This window comes from Camelina sativa, chromosome 7, assembly GCF_000633955.1.
Source record: "Camelina sativa cultivar DH55 chromosome 7, Cs, whole genome shotgun sequence".
Classification (NCBI taxonomy): Eukaryota; Viridiplantae; Streptophyta; class Magnoliopsida; order Brassicales; family Brassicaceae; genus Camelina; species Camelina sativa.
Window position 1 is genome coordinate 30,395,839 of NC_025691.1, and position 9,416 is coordinate 30,405,254.

Here is a 9,416-nt window from a genome sequence, read left to right on the forward strand (position 1 = left end):
AAAAAAAAAAAAAAAAAAAACCAACAAGATTTGTGACAACGTGTGGCATTAGTTTGACGTCAAATATCCCGGAAATATTAGATTTAGATTTGATTCCCATTGAGCCTTAACGGGTGATGAAATGAGATTGGGGTTAAACTTGACCGCCAAAGAGTTGAATCATCTGCGCGGAAGGTATGTTAGCCCGCTAAACTGGATTCGTAGCCAAAAAAAAAAAAAAGAAAGTAATTGTCATTTTGCCAAAAACATATGGATGACATGTAGCTTCTTAATTTCATTCATTTTTACGTTTTAATTTTCTCCGTTTGCAGTGGTTTTCATTGGATCTACCCTTTTTGCTTTACAACAGTTGTCTGGGATAAACGCTGTGTTCTATTTTTCATCAACTGTCTTCAAGAAAGCTGGTGTACCTTCAGCCTCTGCAAACATATGTGTAGGAGTTTGCAACCTCTTAGGTAAGGAAATGCAAATTTTGTTTGTACATCCTCCATTATTTTCTCAGTAGATGAGGTCTGAATACAAACGCGACATTAGGAACAGTAAACTGATCATGTTTTTAAGTGAACAACCTTCTTAATGCAAACATGATTATTAAGAAAAGTGCCCAAAACTTTTCTTTCAGCATATTGAAATTTGTCAAGTGAAATGATGATCTGTATCTAAAACGAATGTGGGCATCATTTATGCTCATTTACAGGTTCAACTGTGGCAGTGGTTTTGATGGATAAACTGGGGAGAAAAGTGTTGCTTATTGGGAGTTTTGCGGGCATGGTAATTTTTGAGAGAGAAAAGCGCTATTTGAATCAAACTTTACGTACCTGATACCATGTATGTAGATATAAATGTGTATTATCTTTAACAGGCAGTATCGCTGGGTCTCCAAGCAATGGCATATACTTCGCTTTCATCACCCTTTGGAACCTTGTTTCTCTCGGTTGGAGGAATGCTATTGTAAGCTTCCTATAACAACTACGGTAGTGGAAAGGAGGAGGACTGTTTTCTGATAAATTTGGGGTGTGATGACGTAAATGCAGGTTTGTGTTGTCATTTGCAACTGGAGCGGGTCCTGTTCCAAGTCTTCTCCTGTCTGAGATATGCCCTGGTCGTCTTCGGGCAACAGCGTTGGCTGTTTGTCTTGCTGTTCACTGGGTATGGCTTTTTCCTTTGTGGACTTATTAAGGAAACTGATAATCATGAAATAATAACCTTGGAGGATGACACGCAACAACAGGTTATAAACTTCTTTGTGGGGCTGCTGTTTCTGAGAATGCTGGAGCAACTAGGTTCGGTGCTTCTTAATGCAATCTTTGGTTTCTTCTGTGTGGTGGCGGTTATCTTTGTGCAGAAGAACGTGATTGAGACTAAAGGGAAGAGCCTCCAAGAGATAGAAATCAGTCTGCTATCTTCCACCCAGTGATCTCTTTATACCGGAACTTTTATTATTTCTGGCACTCTTATTTTTCCTGGAGTTACACAAGTAAAACATGGACTACTAATATGGAAGTAGGAGTTAGTGGTAAGTATAGAAATGGATATTATTCAAGTACAACAACATGTAAGAAATGGATATTATTCAAGTATAGCCAACGTTTCAACAGATTTTGTAATAAGACAAGACCCAAGTTCAATAATGCTAGGTTTTGAATCCATGTACAGAAATGCACCTATCTAAACTTCTTTCTTGCATCACATGCATGATGTTCCCTTATTGTATAGTCTGTAAAAACCTATCAGATTCTTCTCTGCTTGCGGCTGCTTGCCTGGCTTTTTTACACTTCTAGTAACTTGCATCTGCTTGCTCTTCTAGACTTGGTGGCATGACTCAACAATTCCCCACTTCCATTCATTTGCCACTTGAAACACCTTCCCGTTGTATGGCAACCACAGGCTCGTTACATCTAAGACACCGGAACGATGCTGCTGAAGCGCAGCGGGTCCTTATGCAGTAGTAACAGTACCTGCCACAAGTCATTCTTTTAGGCCTAAGTAACAATTATAGCATATACTCTGAATTCTTCACCCATCTCCAGTAACATCACTTCTGTCTTGTCTACCTTTATATGGTTTGTAACTCGGGAAGACGTATGTAGAGGTACAAACAAAAATATCATACCTGTGCTGGCAAGGCAGAGCAATAAACGGAATTGCAGGATCCACTTGGCAAATAGGGCAATTCACTGTATCCTCTTTACTGCTTGAGGACTTGTCCTTGGCAAATGGACTAAGAATATTCTTAACAGCTGAAGAGTTGAGCAGCGGAAGAAGTAACAGAAGCATTTCCTGAATATCACCAAAACAATTTAAAGCTGGAGGCCAAACAGAACCAGGATATCACATCCAAGAAAACATTTTTGACAGCAGGCAAGACAAATACTCATCGACTGAGCCAATAAGTCTAAAAAGAACGTTTTGACATATCGAAAGACCTAAACGAGAAAAACGCAACAAATACATTGTTTTAAACATAGACAAGATATTTGGACTCCCAAGAAACGGTTGAGTCACAGGATCTACCTAGTTTAAATTCCAAATATGGACACAAAATGTTGTCAGCTTTAACAGCTTAAGTTTGAGCAGCAAAAGGATTTCTTGGAAAAGCAACATAGATCTAAGCGGACAGATACTATCAGTCAAAAAAAATGTTAAGGACCAGTGAGAATCAACCAAAGGCCAAGGATGATACCCAGAACTGATAAGTTGCCAAACTTTTAAATTGATTTAGGCATATATGTACGCAACACACAGAAGAAGACCTACCGAAAATTCATTCCACACAAGTTGGCGGTTCATGTACTCGAAGCTGACAGATCGATTCATATGGGGACTCCTATAGACAAGCCTAGCTTTTAAAGCTTTTTCAATGAGGTTCCTATACCTGGGATCAATAATGAAAAAGAAGTGTAACAGACGTAAGAAGAATCATCAAGATGTTTCCGTATGTGATCTTTGGTTCTGGTTTCAATCTTTCAATGTGAAGTTGGAAGTGAATAAATGTGTAGTCCAGAAATTTCTAGTAAATGCAATACAATTGTTTGTCCTAGCAGTTAGTAACACATTAGCTGATTCTTAGTGTAAGGAATAGTGTCAGATATCATTATCAATGGTTCAAGCTAAATGCATTGTCGTGTGCTATTTTATCAGGATGTATGTAGACAAAGTGAAAACGAGTCCATGTACCAAGTAGTTGTACCTTCCGGTATAAAGAAAAGACAATAGGTTAAGAAAAGAAGCAGCTTTGTAGATGCCTTCGATATGCTGTATGACGGTCCAAAGTCGCCTTGCCAATGGTCTCTACAAGAGCAAGGAAAAAAAAAAGAGAAAGAATGAACCATCTATATGAGGAGCGAGTAACTCAGAAGATGAGAGGAAGACACGTACCTGCTCAGAATCACCCCATCTACGGAAAGCAGAAAAGGACTGCAAACGGGAGAAGAGATACTGACCACCAACGGAGGCAACACAGTACCAAATCTTTTGAGGAGCAGTAAGGCCGGGTCCTTCAAGTCCTGTTCTGACTATACGGAGAGTACAAGAGTGAGGAAAAAGAGCACTACATAATATATATATATATATATATATATATAGAAAAAAGAATTGGAACAAATAATATATAATACCTAAACCGAATTGTTCGGCTGCTACACGTTCATCTCTGTATCTAAGGTTCATGAGAGCATTTCCGGGAGTGGGTTTGTCAACCCAAATAGAGAATCTCCAAATGAGAAACTCAAGGAAAGCATCAAGTTCTGGTTCGTATTGAAAGAGCATTCCTGGCTAATGCCAAAGAAAGAGAAGCCAAGAAAACGTTAAAAAAAGAAGAAAGAAGAAGAAGAAGGAAGAAGGAAGAGCTCTGTCTGTCTGTGGAATTAAGAATAATACCTTCATCAAAGTGAAAACCTTAACCAACTGTTCCTTCAACATGGCTGACATTTCAACATCTAGTCGTGCAGCGTCAAACTGATTCACTCTAGAGATTGCAACCGGTATAACTGACTGCCATTAAAAAAAAAAAAAGATAACCACCACAGAAAAAAGAAGCAATCTACCGAGACGAGAGACAGAATCCAACCCAAGAGAGCATACCCGGTGGGAAGCGTGAAGAGACTGCGACTGGGGAAGCAATCGTTGATAAGAGCGGATCCAATCATCGTCTGGAGGCGGCGTCATCGGCGCGGTGTAGCTGGGGCGCTAAGGGTGGATTGTTATTCCGGGACACAGCCAAAGTTCCCTTTATCGAATGCCCCGACGAGGGTGTTACCGTCTTTTGCCTAATAAAGATCATAAACTAGTTTGATCAGCCACATTATCATAAACTAGTTTTTTTAAAAGAAACAACAAAGATCATATATAAATAAATAAACAATAATTAGCTTTTTCAACTAAATAAATATGAATCATATACTTTGATAAAGGGGCATGTATGTATTTTAGTTTCGGGTATTATTGTGTCTTGTCTTCTAAGTTCTAATTGTTTTCGCCAAAGTCCGTCCGTTTGTTGTCCAGCAAGCTTATTATGCTTTCGAGTCTAATGGTGTCGTAGTGGGTTAGATTAGCTCATCTATGTTTTACGCAAGCAAGCCTTCTTGACCTTCGCATCAGTAACAAACAATTGTACTGATGTAGTGACATGGTAACCGTAACAACAGGATAAAGTGGCAAGTTTGCAAAAAAACGAATCCGCAAAGAAATACCCCATGGATTAGTTACCCCACCCAAAGACTATCAACTTAATTCTTCTAATCAAAACTTTAAATCCAAAACCAAGTATCTCACGGAGGAGAATTGTGCAGAGAGAGCCATACATCACATCACATCACATCCTCTATATTCTTACTCTCTGTTCCATTTCCTAAACCTTTAGAATTGAACATTTGAGTGGCGGCCACCTGAGCTGCTAAGTCATGTTCCCCTAATCTCCGGAGTCCCTTGCTCAGAACCTCCGCTACGTACTCGTCCGCCTCCCACGATCCAGACCCCCACCCGCTCTCTCTCATCATGGCGTATATCCTCACCGCCGATTCCCTCCTCTCAGCTCCCACGACCGCCCTAATCAACTTGGCGAGTGCCTTGTCGCTTTGGTAACCGCCCTCAATTCCCTCTATTTCGCCGATGATACGGTCTATCTCTTCCAACTCCCTGTTCCTCGTGAGAGCGTTGACGACGTCGGCGTAGAGAACGAGGTCGACGGGTGGATACTCAGAACGGATAGTGGAGAGAACGTGGACAGCGAGGGTGCAGTGGTCCTGGCGGAGAAGCTCACGGAGGACGGAGAGGAGGTCAGATTTTAGGAGACGCCTGAGAGGAGGGAGGCTAAGGGAGAGGGAGCCGGTGCGCTGGGCTCGCTTTAGGGACTGTATCGATTGGATGGCTTCGGAGCTCAGGATCCGACCTTTGAGAAGAGGTCCGCGGTTGTCCCGGGGGCCGCATCGGATCCAAGCCAGCCTACTCCTAGGAACGACGCTGCTAGTGCTAAGGCTTAGGCTAAGACTTGGTGGTCGAGGCAGGCTGAGAGAAAGCGCCATCCACCCACTCCTTTCCAATCTACTCCTCCCCTTAGCGAGCTATGAGTGATCCTCTTTCACTGAGCAAGCCCATATAAATTACATGAGGCCCATACTAATTATTAATATTTTTACTAAAGGCCAATAACATGTACAATAACCCTTATCAGTTAAAACGATTAATGCTGCTAATTTGATTGTTTTGTCTGAAAGAGCGAGAGAGTAGATTGGAACACATACATAATAAATAGGAATTATATAATATATCGTGAAGGTTCGATGAATGAAAATACTGAAGAAAAAAAGTAGACATGAATCATATCAAATTAGGAGAAGATGATAGATAGACCACAAATTTGACTAAGACGAAATGAAACAAGAAGTAGCTATGATGGGCAGCAGAAAAAGGAAAGCATGAAAGGAAGGCAGGGCGGAGGCCGAGGCCGAGGCCGAGGGAGAGGCGGAGAGAGGCGACATGGATGGAGGCATGGAAGCAGTGCCGGCGTGATCATGGTCATGATGATGGTGGTGGATATGCATGACTTCGACTATGAGACGCTGGCCGCTGGTGCAGTGGTCGTTGGAGCCGCTGATGAAGTAGAAGAGACCAGGACGATCAAGGTCGAATGTGCTGTTCCCATTGTCAAAGGCAGTAATGGGATCGCTGCTGTTGCAGTGGTAGAACCCCCATTTGTCCACCTCCATCACCGAGTCCTTGTCGTACACAAACGCTGCATATGCATAAATAGAGAGGAGTCGAGTCGTTGATTAGAAACAAAACGATTGAATTTGAGAGATCAGAATAAATGAAATGACAAGAAGGTGGAACTGGAAGTAGGTAGCTATATATCTCACAGAGTGAATCACCGATGTGGAAGCGGTTGCTGCTCGCCCAGCGGCTATAAACCGCTGTATCATTCGGGAGTGGGACGCTCCAACCGAAATCGTCTCCAACCTTGAAAACCCTAGGACCATCCGCCGCCATGCCCACCGACAACACCACAACACAAATGCACAGCATTATTAGATTAGTACAAGTCGTCGACCGTGGAGATCTCATCATCATATCTTTTATCAAAAAACAAAAAAAACAATAGTCAATAGTAGTATGTTTGACTTTTGAGAGGAATGAACTCTTTAGCTGCTTTGCTTTGAGTGTTTGATGAGGGTCTGCTTTATTTATATAAAAGAAGAGGAGCGAAGTGGCGGTTGAGGTCCCTCCCCCACTCACAAAGTCGCGCGAGTCGTGGATGTGAAGTAACGGTTTCTTTATTTCCTTCGTGCAGGTCATGGTGGTCCCCCCACATTAATGACGTGGACCAATTAGCTTCTCCTTAACGATATTCTCTCAAAACGCTGCGTTTCGACTCTCTCCCACAGAGCACTGCTGTGCCTATCTTCGGTTGCTATCGCGATTCGCGATGATGAATTGAATTGAGTGGTTGACCAAAAAAAAAAAAGAATTGAATTGAGTGATACTAATGGCGGCGGCGAAGCATACATCGACGGACTTGTTCAATCTGAAACCCAACATCTGGAAGAAGAAGAAGCAGCCTGATCGGGGATCGGTTTCTTACTGTCAGGGCAGCTCTGGTGATCGGAAAAGGAGCTTCCGATTCTCCTCTTCGACGTCATGGACACCATCGTCCGTGACCCATTTTACCACGACGTTCCGCCCTTCTTCGGGTGAAATCTCAGTTCCTCTTTTCTTTCTTAATTCCATTTCGATTTCTCTAATTCCTGATCCCAAAAAAAAAAAAAAACTGTCTTTTTTATCTTCAGAATGCCGATGAAGGAACTTCTAGAGTGCAAGCACCCGATGGCTTGGATCGAATTTGAAAAGGGTTTGATTGATGAGGTTACAATCATCTCCCACTCTTTCTTTCTTTATGACGATTCATCTCCCATATCCTTCTTTCTTTTGACTTTTTTTTTTCCGGGTTTGGTTTAGGAGGAGCTTGCAAGAAACTTCTTTATAGATGGGAGACACTTTGATTTGGAAGGTGATGAGTGAGATTGATATTTTGATTTAGATAAGATTGGGTTTCCTTTTTGCTTTGGTGGTACCTATTAGATTCTTCTTGCCATCCGTTTTTCAGGGATTAAGGATTGCATGAGGTCAGGATACTCCTACTTAGATGGCATGCAAGAGCTTCTTCAGAATCTGGCAGCTCACAACTTCGAGATTCATGCTTTCACCAACTATCCCATCTGGTACAACATGATCGAAGACAAGTTAAAGCTTTCAGACTACTTATCATGGACCTTTTGTTCCTGTAATGCTGGTAACAACACACTTCTTTTCTCTTTGCCTTATACTACTTACTGTTTGTTCACATCAAAATACAACTCCCTTTTTTTTTTATCTTCTTCCAGGTAAGAGAAAGCCTGATCCAGAGTTTTATCTCGAGGTTGTGCGACATCTCGGAGTTGAACCTTGCCACTGTATCTTCATCGATGACAGGTTAGCTGGATATTGTATTGTTTGTATGTAACCTCTGTTTGTCGTCGTCTGTGGTTATCTAGAGAAACCCTTTTTTTTATCCGAGGGAGTGTCTTACACGCAGGCCAGCCAACGTCAAGTGTGCGATTGAGATAGGGATGGGTGGATTATGTTTTGAGAATGCAGTTTCGCTCGCTAAGGATCTCACACATCTAGGGATCAACGTCTCTGTATCCTGAATATGATTCCATGTAAAATTGTAATCTTTTATTGCATAAGCAGCTTATTATATATGACTTCAGAGAAATATAAACTCAAAAGAAAAAGAAAAAAATACATTGTTTTGGGATGCAAGTTGAGAGAGAGAGTCTTTGTTGGATTATATAAAGCAACAAGAATAGAGAGAGTGAGTCCATGAGACTAAGTAGTAGCGGAGAGCAGTATGACAGTAAAAAAGGAAGAGGATGCGAGGAAGGTGAAGGAGAGGAAGACTAAGAGGAGGGAGAGGGCGACGTGATTGCAGAAAGAAGAAAGGGTCTTGCAGAAGTCAGGGAGAGGGGTGTGCCTGATACCGGTTTTGTTGAGGTTGGTAACTCCAGAACCGGCTGATGCAGCGCTCATCATCAAATAACCAAAGAGCTGCGCGCGCACACACACACACACGGTAAATCTATGGGTTATATACTATACACACAATCCGAAGAAAAGCGAGTGGGGAAGGGAAGACGAGGGACCTGATCGGAGGTGAAGCAAAGCCAAGCTTGGAAGCGAGAGGGTATGATGGGAGATCCGGTAAGGAGCCTGTAAACACCGAAACAGAGCTGGAACAGGGAGTAGAGCATGGTCGCTGTGCATGCCCCAACCACATACCTTCACACCAAACGAGATGAATGAATTAGCACTACTTGCTATAATATATCATCTCAAATTTTAAAAAGACGGGCACACAATAATGTCATGTTGTATTGTTCTTGTTGTTGTTTGGTTCACGAATGTATGTGCTTTTGTTCACCGGAATTTCTGTCATCTGAACACACACGTTTTGTTGTTTTGCTGCTTTCTGTTTATTATTAGTATTATACTATTATATATGCATTCAGATTTGGGAAGTCAAGGTAAAGAACAATCTTCTTGGCAGTCTATCCCTAAATAATGTTCGTAAAAAGAAGAAGAAGAAGAAGAAGACTGACTGGTAGGAGGGAGAGAAAGACCAGTTGGATGAAAGAGTGAGCTTGAAGCCGTAGATGTCTACCACTCCCTCCTCAGCTGCGGTCAGCATCACAGCCATGGCCGCGGCTGAGGCAGCCAAGCAGCCTCCCCTGAGAGCCAACTGTACTACCTCCTTAATTCTCCTCGTCCTCCTCTTCGCCACCACCTCTTCCCCATCTCCATTTCTACTCATTCGGACCCTTTCTACTTTTTGTTTTCTTTTCTTTTTTTTTTTTTTTTTTTTTTTTTTTTTTTTTTTTTTT

At 42.0% G+C, this 9,416-nt stretch overlaps 5 protein-coding genes and 1 pseudogene across 7 annotated transcripts in view; 2 read left to right on the forward strand and 4 right to left on the reverse strand.

Moving 5' to 3' along the window:
* Nucleotides 1–1,649, forward strand: part of LOC104703462 (probable plastidic glucose transporter 3) — a 6,149-nt gene extending 4,500 nt beyond the window's left edge. For all 3 annotated transcript variants that reach the window (XM_010419485.2, XM_010419486.2, XM_019228038.1), the window contains exons 10-14: nucleotides 312–455; nucleotides 698–771; nucleotides 863–951; nucleotides 1,035–1,149; nucleotides 1,232–1,649. In XM_010419485.2, the coding sequence (XP_010417787.1) occupies nucleotides 312–455; nucleotides 698–771; nucleotides 863–951; nucleotides 1,035–1,149; nucleotides 1,232–1,417 (608 nt within the window). In that variant the 3' untranslated portion in view covers nucleotides 1,418–1,649. The remainder of the gene's footprint in view (nucleotides 1–311; nucleotides 456–697; nucleotides 772–862; nucleotides 952–1,034; nucleotides 1,150–1,231) is intronic.
* LOC104703461 (peroxisome biogenesis protein 2) lies at nucleotides 1,551–4,504 on the reverse strand. The gene is made up of 9 exons (XM_010419484.2): nucleotides 4,403–4,504; nucleotides 4,084–4,268; nucleotides 3,880–3,993; nucleotides 3,618–3,774; nucleotides 3,379–3,515; nucleotides 3,191–3,291; nucleotides 2,758–2,875; nucleotides 2,114–2,280; nucleotides 1,551–1,958 (listed from the first exon to the last, which is right to left on the reverse strand). The coding sequence occupies exons 2-9, from the start codon at nucleotides 4,165–4,167 to the stop codon at nucleotides 1,844–1,846; spliced, it is 993 nt and encodes a 330-aa protein (XP_010417786.1). The 5' UTR covers nucleotides 4,168–4,268; nucleotides 4,403–4,504; the 3' UTR covers nucleotides 1,551–1,843.
* LOC104703464 lies at nucleotides 4,645–5,630 on the reverse strand. The gene has a single exon (XM_010419488.2). The coding sequence runs from the start codon at nucleotides 5,520–5,522 to the stop codon at nucleotides 4,809–4,811; it is 714 nt and encodes a 237-aa protein (XP_010417790.1). The 5' UTR covers nucleotides 5,523–5,630; the 3' UTR covers nucleotides 4,645–4,808.
* LOC104703465 (mavicyanin-like) lies at nucleotides 5,808–6,639 on the reverse strand. Its single transcript, XM_010419489.2, has 2 exons — nucleotides 6,357–6,639; nucleotides 5,808–6,232 (listed from the first exon to the last, which is right to left on the reverse strand). The coding sequence occupies exons 1-2, from the start codon at nucleotides 6,565–6,567 to the stop codon at nucleotides 5,862–5,864; spliced, it is 582 nt and encodes a 193-aa protein (XP_010417791.1). The 5' UTR covers nucleotides 6,568–6,639; the 3' UTR covers nucleotides 5,808–5,861.
* LOC104703467 lies at nucleotides 6,899–8,291 on the forward strand (annotated as a pseudogene).
* LOC104703468 (CASP-like protein ARALYDRAFT_316979) lies at nucleotides 8,342–9,358 on the reverse strand. The gene is made up of 3 exons (XM_010419490.2): nucleotides 9,135–9,358; nucleotides 8,679–8,814; nucleotides 8,342–8,583 (listed from the first exon to the last, which is right to left on the reverse strand). Exons 1-3 carry the CDS (start codon nucleotides 9,344–9,346, stop codon nucleotides 8,365–8,367), a joined length of 567 nt encoding a protein of 188 aa, XP_010417792.1. The 5' UTR covers nucleotides 9,347–9,358; the 3' UTR covers nucleotides 8,342–8,364.

Coding starts and splice junctions, on each gene's coding strand:
- LOC104703461 (XM_010419484.2), bottom strand. CDS start 4,167: ATGACGCCGCCTCCAGACGATGATTGGATCCGCTCTTATCAACGATTG. Junction 3,775..3,879: donor AGGTTTTCACTTTGATGAAG/GTATTATTCTTA, acceptor CTTTGGCATTAG/CCAGGAATGCTCTTTCAATA. Junction 2,876..3,190: donor TCTTTTCTTTATACCGGAAG/GTACAACTACTT, acceptor TATTGATCCCAG/GTATAGGAACCTCATTGAAA.
- LOC104703464 (XM_010419488.2), bottom strand. CDS start 5,522: ATGGCGCTTTCTCTCAGCCTGCCTCGACCACCAAGTCTTAGCCTAAGC.
- LOC104703465 (XM_010419489.2), bottom strand. CDS start 6,567: ATGATGATGAGATCTCCACGGTCGACGACTTGTACTAATCTAATAATG. Junction 6,233..6,356: donor CCACATCGGTGATTCACTCT/GTGAGATATATA, acceptor ATGCATATGCAG/CGTTTGTGTACGACAAGGAC.
- LOC104703468 (XM_010419490.2), bottom strand. CDS start 9,346: ATGAGTAGAAATGGAGATGGGGAAGAGGTGGTGGCGAAGAGGAGGACG. Junction 8,815..9,134: donor TCTTTCTCTCCCTCCTACCA/GTCAGTCTTCTT, acceptor TTTGGTGTGAAG/GTATGTGGTTGGGGCATGCA. Junction 8,584..8,678: donor TTTGCTTCACCTCCGATCAG/GTCCCTCGTCTT, acceptor GTGCGCGCGCAG/CTCTTTGGTTATTTGATGAT.